An 11427-nucleotide genomic window follows, 5' to 3' on the forward strand; every position below is an offset into this window, starting at 1 on the left:
AGATGAGTAGGAAATGGAATCTCTGCTACCACTCCCTGAAAGGGATGCAGCCTGCTGAAATTTTAGCCTGGTGAGACCTGTGTTGGGGTTCTGACCTACAGAATTGTAAGATAAATTGTTGTTTTATGCCACTAAGTTAGTGGAAATTTATTATGGCGGCAATAGAAAACAAATACAGTAACTTCTGAAATCCCATCTTAGTTTCTAGTTAAAAGTATAGAGCAGAAAATTATGTGATTGCCTCATTCTCGGTGACATTGTCCTGCCCTCTTTAAACATTTGTCCACTGCATATTTTATAATGGACTATGCTCTCTCGCAATATTCTGAACTCATCCTTAATATAGCACATTCTCCACATGCTCTTCCATGATAAATTCTATGACAATTTCTAAGGTTCTTTGTCCATGTAGTTAGAAAGTCAACAATACATTTTTTGTCTTAGAGATTGTCTTCTCCCTGTTCCTACACATTTCGAGCGCTTGCTCCACAGCAACTGCTCAGTGGCTGTGTGGCACAGGGTGATTTGATTCTTCATAACCCATTCTTCTTACAAATAAGTAAGTCAGGAATAGACATCTCACTCTGATTGGACCAATCAGATCCTCCTCCCAGGAATTCGGATTTTGAAGTTAAAGAATTTTAAATATGTATCCACATAAATTCAATACGCATCAATATACTCAAATATATTCAATATAAATACTGCTATGTATTAAATGTGTATATGTAATTGAATACAGACATATATTTGTGAATGACTAAAGCAGCCATTATCTTCCATGTACACAGAAAAGTGGAGAAAAACAGTGCAGAGACAGAAACACAAATTGGGTCTATATTAATTTCCTGTGGCTGCTGTAACAAATTGCCACAAACTTGTGGCTTAAAACAACGCTAGTGGGTTCTTTTACAGTTCTGGATAGCATACATTTAAAATCAGACTCACTGGGATGAAACCTAGATGTTGGCGAGGTCATGCTGGAAGTTGTAGGGAAGAATGTGCTTCCTTGGCCCTTTCAGTTTTTAGAGGTGCATTTCTTGGTTTATGGCACCTTCCTTTATCTTCAAAGCCAGCAGAGTTGCATCTTCAGATCTCTCTGCTTCCATAGTCACATTGCCTTCTTTTGTGAAGTAAAATCTCTTCTGCCTGCCTCTTATAATGACATGTGATTCTTGGATAATTCAGGATAATCTCCTTATCTCAAGATCTTTAACTGAGTCACAGCTACAAAATCCCATTGCAATACAAAATAACATTCACAGATTCCAGAGATTAGGACCTGTTTATCTTTAGGGGCCATTATTCAGCCTACTAAAGGGGATATGGAGAAAAATAATACAGATACATAAGACTCCAGAGAGATCTAGAGAGAGGTCAGAGATTTAGAGGGAAGAGAGTGCTTACTTTGGTTCCCTAAGGATTTCTAGTTCTTGCTTCTTGTCCCTTAGCAGATCTTGTTGTTTGTTACCTTCCGGGGCTCCATATGGCCCTCTTGATTATTTTTTAAAACAGATTTATTGAGATATAATCCACATATCATACAATTCACCCACTTAAAATGTAAAATCTAAGGTTTTTTTCGCATGTTCGTAGAGCTGTGCCACCATCACCACAATCAATTTTACAATATTTTCATCACCCAGTAGAGAAACTCCCTACCCAAGAATAACCCAACACGTCATTCTCCATTTCGTCACTCCTCACCTTCCCTCCTCTACTTCCTCTCCCCCCCCCACTCCCTCCCAACCCCTGTCCCAGGCAATGACTTGTCTAGCTTCTGTTTCTTTATGTTTGCCTATTTTGGATTTTTTTTTTTCTTATCTAACTGTGATTGTATATCCTTTGACCAACATTTCTACATCCCTTTTCCCCCCAAACCATTCAAGTTTCCGATAACCACTACTTTACTTTCTCCTTTTGAGATCAGCTTTTTTGGATTCCACATATTAGTGACATCATGTCTTTCTATACCTGGCTTATTTCACTTAACATAATATTCTCCAGGTTCATCCATGTTGTTGCAAAGGACAGGATTTTATTCCTTTTATGGCTGAATAGTATTCATTATGTAATGGACACTTAGGCTCTATTTACAATAGCCAAGACATCCCATGTACTGCAATAAACATGCAATGCTGATGTCTTTTTGACATAATGATTTCAGGTCCTTTGTGTTTATACCCAGTAGTGGGACTTTCTAGATCATATAGTAGATCTATTTTCAATATTTTGAGGAACCTCCATACTGTACTAATTCATATTTCCACCAACATTGTGTAAGCGTTCCCTTTTCTTTACATCCTGGCCAACACTTGTTTTCTCTTGCTGTTGATAATAGTCATTGTAAGGGCGTGAGTGGATATTTCATTGTGGTTTTGATATGCATTTCTCTAATGATTAGTGATGTTGAACATTTTTTCATACACCTGTTGGCCATTTGTATGTTTTCTTCTAAGAAATGTCTGAAACTTGAATAGGTTTTTTGCCCATTTTTTAGTTGGGTTGTTTTTTTGCTATTAAGTTGTGAAATTCTTTATATATTTTGGCTACTGATTCCCTTGTCAGATGCATAGTTTGTAAACATTATCTTTCATTTTGTGGGTTGTTTCTTTAGTCTGCTGATTCTGTGCAGAATCTTTTTAGTTTAAAGTAAACCCATTTGTCCAATTTTGCTTTTGTTGTCTCTGCTTCTGAGGTTTTATCCAAAAACTCTTTGCCCAAACCTATGTTGTGAAGTGCTTCACTTATGTTTTCTTCTATTAGCTCTACAGTTCTAGGTCAATATTCACTTTCTGTAAGCAAAATTGATTAGTTTAGTTTAGTTTAGTTTAGTTTTGTTTTTTCCCCCCAACCAAGTGAATTCTAAGATACTTATTCTTCTGTATGTGACAGTCACAGGGATCAGCTACTACAGATGATTAATCTAGACTCACGGTCAGTTATGGCTTCTAGATAAACGGTTTTCTTTTTAACCCATGGCTTCTTACAGCCTATTCTGGCTGCATGCCACACCCAGTCTGCCCTGATCTACCAGTTGGTAGGTTAGGCAGGGAATGCTTCTGGTTTCATAAAAAGTGGATAACTTCCAGGCCAACTTCGGTTTCCCTCTTTTTTTTTTTTTATTGCAACAAAGATGATTGTACATATCTGTGGGGTACAGAGTTGAACATCAGCACCCAGGTGCAATATGTGATGCTCACTTCAGAATAGTTATTACATTCAATAATATACAATATCATTGCTATTCGTGGCACTTTACCCATTCCTCCCTTCCCGCTCCCTTCCCACTTCTAGTAACCCCAGTTGTCCTTTTGAAAGTTCAGTGTATTATGGGGAATGTTGTATCTTTCTTTCTTTCACTTATATGTTTATAATTTTAGTTCCCACTCTTGAGTGAGAACATACAGTACTTCTCTTTCTGTGCCTGGCTTATTTCACTTACTATGGTTTTCCCTCCTAAGTTTCTTCCTCTTTCACACTATGATATAGTGAGGTGCTAATAGAGACTAGAGTTCAAATACTCTAAATTTTTGTCACTTACCAGTGGTGTACTTTGCGGCAAGATGCTTAACCACTGTACACCTCGGTTTTTACACCTGTAAAGTGGAGGTAATATCAGCTTCTCAAAGTTATTAGGAGTATTAAATGAGACATACATGTATTAAGTACACTGTACAAACCCTAAGTGATGTTACTCCTCTTCCTTGTTGTTGTTGTTGTTATCTACAGTATTTAACTGTCAAGGAGGAGCCGATCATCTTGCAATATCTGAAAAGACCCAGCAAAGTGTTTTTAATTATATGTGGTTGCCTTTTTTAGACTACCTTGGTTAAGCCAACAATAACAAAAATGAAAAGAAAAAGCACAACAGTATTCCTCACTTTATAGATGAGAAAACTAAAGATCAGAATAGGCTAAGTGCCACCTGATGAAAAAATGATAAAGCCTGACTTAAAATTCAGGTTTTAGGATTTTAGCTCAGTATTTTTATTAACCCATGATATTGCATGTGGAGTTGTTCAATAACAGTGTTCAGAGCATGTTATTTTCTTCATGGCTGAATTGTCTCCTCTGGACCTTGACTTTCTTTGCCTCTGATGAGGCAACAAACCTCGTCACACCTTCCTATCTATCTTGGATGTTCTGGTCTTCAAGCATGTGTTCCTCCATACTGAGTCAGAGTTGAGAATAACCATTCTGAGCAAAGAAACTTCGTTAAAGTTTCAAATTCTCTTGTGCAATCAGGACGTAATTTTGTCGATTGCTTCTTTCAAGACTTCCTTAACCTTTTCGTTTCTTAGACTGTAAATGAAGGGATTCAGAAGAGGGGTCACTATTGTGGTGAGGACAGCTGTCACCTTGTCAAAATCCAGTGAGTGACTCTGGCTGGGTCTCACATACATGAAGATGTTGCTTCCGTAGGCAATGGAGACAACAGTGATGTGAGAAGCACAGGTGGAAAAGGCCTTCTGACGTCCTTGGGCTGAGGGGATGCGCACGATGGTAGAAATGATGTAGGTGTAGGACACTATGGTGAGCACCAGCGAGGTCAGGAGGACGAGGGAAGATAAGAGGAAGTTTATCACCTCAAGGAAGTGAATGTCTATACAGGCCACCTGTAGCAGAGGGGCGATGTCACAGAAGAAGTGACCAATTTCCTTATAACAGAAAGGTAGTCTGGAGACCACAATAGTTGGACACAGCACAGACAGGAAGGCTCCCACCCAGCATCCCAGAACCAGCAGGAGGCAGACCCTGCTGTTCATGATGATGGTGTAGCGGAGGGGGTTACAGATGGCCACGTAGCGGTCAAAGGACATCACTGCCAAAAGGATAAACTCCACTGTTCCCAAGAAAAAAAAGAAGTATGTTTGGATGATGCAGCCAGCAAAGGATATGGTTTTCCTGTCCTGTAGGAGACAGGCTAACAGCTTTGGGGTAACTGAGGTAGTGTATGAAATGTCCAAAAATGACAAATTACTGAGGAAGAAGTACATTGGGGTTTGGAGGCGATTATCCGACCATATTAGGGAAATGATGACAATGTTTCCTGTTAGGGTAAGCATGTAAGTAAAAAAGAGGACAACAAAAAGGGAAATCTGAAGCTCCCGAAGGACAGGGAAGGCAGTCAGGGTAAATTCAGTCACTGTCGTTTGATTTTGAATGTCCATTACCTGCAACGGCTAGTGGGCAGCAAGTATCTGAAAAAAAATAATACAATATAGAGATGAACGTCAGCCTAAATAAGTTTTCAACTCTCAATATCTGTGACAAGAATGAAATAGAAAAAGCTTTGCATGAGGAGTCAAGAGTTATTCTCATTCTGCCTCTGATCCTGAGAAATATGGGACTTTGATAAATGACATTGCTTCTTTTAACCTTAGTATTCTCACATTTAATCACTTTTGATTGAATGAAGTTATCTCCATGGTCCCTTCAAGTTCTAGTCTTTATAATTTTCTTCTCTTTTATACAGTGTTCCTTCCTGTCTCTTTTTTGCTTTTCCTGATCTACTATTTCTCCAGATAAGTTCTGTGCCTAAGAAGGAGACATACTTAATTGAGAATGCAGTCAATAATTTGGAAAATGGAGAAGGAGAGTGTTAATAAAAGTTGAGTTACTTTTCTCAAAATTATTTCAACTTTGAAGGTATCTGCTAAATCAAAGAGCAGAAACTCAAAACTGGCCAGGACAGTCAAATGAGATGGAACCTATATTTGTCTCCACTCACTTTTGTTATTCATACTATGTGTTGAGTTTCAGTGTAACTATCCAGTTGGACACAGCTTATTTTTGTATACTAACAACCAATCTCTTCAAATTAAGAGATTATTATTTTTGTATACTAACAATCAATCTCTTAAAACTAAGAGGTCTTTGTTTTCACTTTCTATAATGATATAAATACTTTGATGTCTATACTGTCACAGGACAGGTAGGTTCATGATATAATTCATAATTTGCATAATCTATTTTATATATTTTGATTAGTGTGTTTCTTCTTTGTCCCTTGCCTCTTACATCTATGGCAGCTTGCAGAAGAACAGCCATCCTTTCGTCTCCCATTTCCCAACTGCTTATTGCAGGTTCTTTCAAATAGGTCTTGTTTACTTTGCCTTCTTTTCAGCCATTTGAAGAGTAGGTTACTAATAGAAGTGCAAAAGGCAGATGCTAATAAATGTGTCTGAAAGATTCAGCTTAATCTCTGAATATTGCTCAATTTTCTGTACACCTTCTATTGCATATCAATATAATCTAGTTGAACCACTGTCATGTGGTGTACAATTTTGTGGCTAGTCCTCTAGTTTCAAGTCAAAACAACCAATTTATAAACCCTGAACTGGGTACTTTCCTGCCTTGGATCCCACCCAGTTTTTCTTTAAATGAGCTCATATTCCTTAGGCTCTTTACCTGGGAAAAGTAACTGCCAGCAACTATTTTTATTTTTATTATTATTTTTAAATTCATTCTTTTTTTAGTCAACAAATAGTTTTTTAGCATTTGCCACGCATTGTGTAAAACTTCAGCGCTGGAGCTATATCGGTGGAAAACAAAAAATACAAAGCAGAAACAAAACAAAAATATCAACAAAAAACTATCCTTATGGAGCTTATAATCTAGTTAAGGGAGACAGAAAATTAACTAAATAAGTAAAATAAATGCTATGATCTTGATTGTGATAAGGCTCAGAGCTAGAACACTTTTTTCTGAACAGACGTCCTTCTGAAAAGTTGGCTGTGGCTTTTTCTGGTCACTGTAGTTGCTTCTTTTATTTTTAGTCACCACTCATTTATCCCATGAATCAAGGTACCCTTATTATCTTAAAAACAGGGCTTTTCTCTTCATCTTCTCTGTTCTATATAAGGAAAAAATTGGTTTCTTAAAATTATTTGACATTTCTAGGTTGCTGGTAGTAAACTCCTTTACAAACGCATAGTGGGTTCTGTCCATCTATGGGTAATTTTAAAATGCAATTGGAGTGGAATAACTCGACTTGCAGTTGGATTTAGTAGCAGTGCTCTTTTTACTTCCTTTGACTTCTTTGGCCCCAGTTTCTACATCTATGGAAGAAGAGTATTGGTCATCTCTTTATTCCTTCCCAGTGTAAATATTACTTTTATCATCCATGAGCACAGGCATCCTGTCTATTTAATACCCCATTCTTTCAGCATAAAGGTGCCCATTTTTTTAAATAAATCAATCAGAACTGGGGGAGCTTCTCCCTTAAGCAGGGGGTTGCAGCTGACCCAAGAGTAAGCAACAGTAAGCAAGCTTTGTAACTTGTATTTTCGTATATCAAATACAGACTTCTATCATAACCTGTATTTTCTGGCATGTTTTACTTTTCACAGTTGTCATTTGGGATCTATGTAGTTCTGGATATCTGATGGCTGCAATATTAATGCTAGGCTTGGGAAAGGATCAAACACTAAAATGCCCAATAGATCAGATCTTTCAGTGTTCAGAGGTGGGAGGGTATCAAGAAAGGAAAGGTCTAGGATAAAAGAAGTTTACAATAGCAAGGCACATTATTACATTTCTTCTAGTAATATTTTAAATTGTTACAAGGTAGATTATTTAGTCTTCTTTTAAATTATCAAAGAACTCCAAAAAGTCTTATCTACTGAAACAGGGTCTTGAGGGTTTTGGTATGTAGGAACTTTTGCCACCACAAATATTCTAATGTTCTCTCTTCCCCTTACTGCTCCCATGCCTAGATAATAAACTTCCAAACTATTTACTACTGCACAGAAGCATAATTATATCTGATTGGATAAGTAATAATGTTATTGAGGCCTAATATAAAAATAGAATAGCACACACTATGTAGGCAGAAAAAATGCTTTAGGTTTCCTCTTCATTCCCCGCTTCCTCCCTTCATCACTGATAACACTAGAGATTGACAGGTATTTTAAGGCAGAATAATGTTCTCATGCAGCTGCCTATCATCTATCCCACCGTCCCTTCCATTTGTCTAGTTAATTGCTTTACAGCCTCCTTACTGCTCCACATTTTCTTTCTTGCCTATATAGTCTTTTATGGCCCTGATAGGAACTTGATTCCCCTCTGATATTATAAAAGTTGGACACCTTGGGATCTTTAAAAGCATTATGCCATTTTTTTTTTAACAACAAAAATCTGGGATAGAAGAAAACAAATGGAATTGCTGTTTGCCATGGTTGTCATAAAAATTTTATAACTATGATAAAAAATGGTCTTGAGAACTTTCTATGTTGTTGTACTTTGGGCCAAATGTACTTCTCTCAGAAGAACTAAAGATGTAGCACTGCTCTCCCTTATGGAGTTCCTTAGCATCATGATAGTGAAAACAAACGAACAAACTTGGACTTTGCTAGCTGATCTCAGGGCCCTCAGGAACTTTTCTAGTTGATCTCAGGACCTCATCATGTCTTGGAAGAAAAGCTCTGGTCTATAACAACCTATGTGCAATGATTTAGTTGTCATCTTGTCAAATTAAGGTTTTCTTTGTTTGTTTGTTTTGCATTTTTCTTCACTACCATTTCTGTGGATGCTTAGAAAATTACATAAAATTGCACATTTCAAGATTCAAAAATTAGTCAAGAAAATGTGGCATACTGAAAGAAGGATAGCAGGTTTTAGAATCAAGAAACTGTGTTGTATTTTTTTGTTTGGCCACTTGTAGCTTTGTGATCTTTTAATAATACTTTGAAGCATGCTGAGTTTTATCTTCTTTATCTGTAAAGTGAGGACAGTCATATGCCAGATTTAAGATCCTAAGACAGTGCCTATCACAGTGATTTTTACCTAGTTGTTGCTCAGTAAATGTTTGTTAAGAACACAGAGTTGGGGAAGAAGGAACAGAAATAAAATGTGGTGAGGGTTGGGGGTTAGAGAGAATTCGATATCTTTGCTGCTATCAGGTAAAATATGAAAAAGTTTAATTGTTACTGAAATATATTAAAAACATTCAATTACCTCTTTATGGCAAAGCTATAACATTTGGCATCTGCCCTCACTAAAATTTTTGATGGAGTAGTAATTATGCTGTAATTTGTAAAGTATATACATAGACAAATTTAGGTAAGACTCAGACAAATTTAGGTAAGACGCAGGCTGTTTGACATAAATATAGATAATTACATAATAAAGTATACTTACATCACACTGTAAAACAATTGGTATTTTCTTCATTCAAATATGTAGAGAAACTCGAACTCTTGAGTATTTTTCTCTTACCGCATACCATCCATTATTTTAAAAATGCTTTTATTGCTCCAGTTTTGAATTCTGTATAAATCTCAAATGTAGCTGTGACTCTTTCCACTATCACACTTAATCTTCTTTACAAAACCACACCAAATGGTTATTCAATTTCTGCTTAACTATTCATCTTTTTCCCTTTGATTGAAAAACTGTCTTTTTATAATCTTGAATTAGTTTTCCCAGTTCTTTTTCTTAGCACTGTTGAAGAAGTTTAAGTCTTGACTTATACTACGATTTAATCTTTTATCTTACATATTCAGTGTATCTCAGCCTCAGAATATTCGTCTGAGTTTCAAGTGATATATATTCTGGACCATAGTTTCACCAAGGGGGGCAGAATGGTTAGGTCCAGTGATGAATCAAAGAGTCACACACAACTGAAATAAGCACAGGTCTTCTGACTTCTATTCTGAGTCTCTAGCAAAAATGACTAAAAGCCTCTTAATTCTCAGATTTTTTTTCAGTAGTAGGAATGTAGTTTTCTGTCTATTTAGTCAATTTCTGTTTTTCCTGTGGATCCATCTAGAAACTTGGAATTATTCACATTATTGACAAGTAATAATTGACATTATTACTGATGTCACTGTAATTTTCTAACCTGACATAGACTGTCAGTTTAGAAGAGAACTGAAAAGGCATATGAGACAGCCTGGTCCTAAAAAATTCTCCAATATCTCCAATAAATTGTTGTCCAGTGATGTTAAACTTGCTATTCTGGAAACACCTCATTTAATTTAACAGTCCTGATAGAAAAATTCATATTTGCATTCACTGAAGTATCTCTTCCAATTTCCATCATTTTGTTTAGACATTTCTGTTTATTCGTCAGGCATATTGTGAATTGATTTTAGATATATCCACCCTATTTGCTTTCTCCAGAAAATAATATGACCTTGCCTATATTAAAGTGATTACCATTGCGATGTTTAATGATTTTTGTTCATCTTTAGAGATTTGGATTAGAATGGCTCCTGAGACTATGACATAAAAAAAGTTTAATTATTATTGCAATCAAAGAATGTTAGAACTGAAGTAACTAATCACAGTTATAAAGTTAAGGTCTCCTGGGAGACTCCTTCAGTTGCTCTGTTTTGTTTAAAGAAAAACTTAGAAACCTGCTTTAAGGCCTCAGGGAACTGGAAACTTGGAAAACTTTTTAAAAAAAGAATTTTCTGAAATGTTCATAATATATCAAAATATGGTTTAAGCTGCTTTTCAAACTGAGATGATTATTTTAAAAAGCTGAGATTAAGGTATATATATGTCTATGTGCATATTTTAAAACCCATTTTATTGAGATTTTATTTACACACAATAGCCAAACTTAAATGTATAGTTAGTTGAGTTTTGACAAATACATGCAGTTATAAAGCCACCATCAACACCACAGCAATGGTTTAAAATACAGTATTTCCAAATAAAATACAGTATTTTTTTCTTGTGACCTTTTTCAGTAAATTTTTCACCCAACCCCTGACAACCACTGATGTCACTGTAATTTTTAAATTTTCTGTCACTGTAATTTTGAATTTTTTAGACTATTTTACAAATGAAATCTTGTAGGATGTAGTCTTTTGTGTCTGATTTCTTTCACTTAATCTGATGCTTTGAGATAAATTCAAGTGTTTCAGGTATCAGTATTTTCTTCCTTTGTACTACTAAGGATTATCTGTTAAACAAATTGTGGTGTATCTATACAGTGTATATATCTATCCACCAGATGATGGACACGAGTGGTTTTCAATTTTGGCTACTATGAATAGAGCTTCTATGAACATTTAAGTTCATATTTTTATGTGAATATTAGTTTTACATTCCTAGGAGTGGAATTACTATTTGAATGGTAAGCGCATGTTTAGCTATGTAAGAAAATTTTATAGTATTTTCCAAAGTCATTGTACCAATTTCATTCCTACCAGCAATGTATGAGAGAGTACCATAGTTCCACATCCTTGTCAGTACTTGGCGCTGTCAGTCTTTTGAATTTTAGCCTATTAGCGCATGTATAGTGAAATCTAAATTTGTTTTTAGTTTGTATTTCTCTCCTGACGAATGGTGTTGCTCATCTTTTCATTATTTATTTTCTGTTTGTATACCATTACTGTTGAAATGTCTATTCAAATATTTTGACCAACTTTTAAAAAAAATCAAGTTGTTTGTCTTATTGAGTTGTGAAAA

At 35.8% G+C, this 11427-nt stretch overlaps 1 protein-coding gene across 1 annotated transcript; it reads right to left on the bottom strand.

Annotated features, from left to right (window-relative positions):
* Positions 1-4244: 4244 nt before the first annotated feature.
* LOC134375872 (olfactory receptor 6M1-like) lies at positions 4245-5174 on the bottom strand. Its single transcript, XM_063094625.1, has one exon. It carries the CDS (start codon positions 5172-5174, stop codon positions 4245-4247), a length of 930 nt encoding a protein of 309 aa, XP_062950695.1.
* Positions 5175-11427: the final 6253 nt, after the last annotated feature.

This window comes from Cynocephalus volans, chromosome 4 (assembly GCF_027409185.1).
Source record: "Cynocephalus volans isolate mCynVol1 chromosome 4, mCynVol1.pri, whole genome shotgun sequence".
Lineage (NCBI taxonomy): Eukaryota > Metazoa > Chordata > Mammalia > Dermoptera > Cynocephalidae > Cynocephalus > Cynocephalus volans.

What these genes read in the sequence shown, in the direction of transcription:
- LOC134375872 (XM_063094625.1), bottom strand. Translation starts at nt 5,174, where the DNA reads ATGGACATTCAAAATCAAACGACAGTGACTGAATTTACCCTGACTGCC.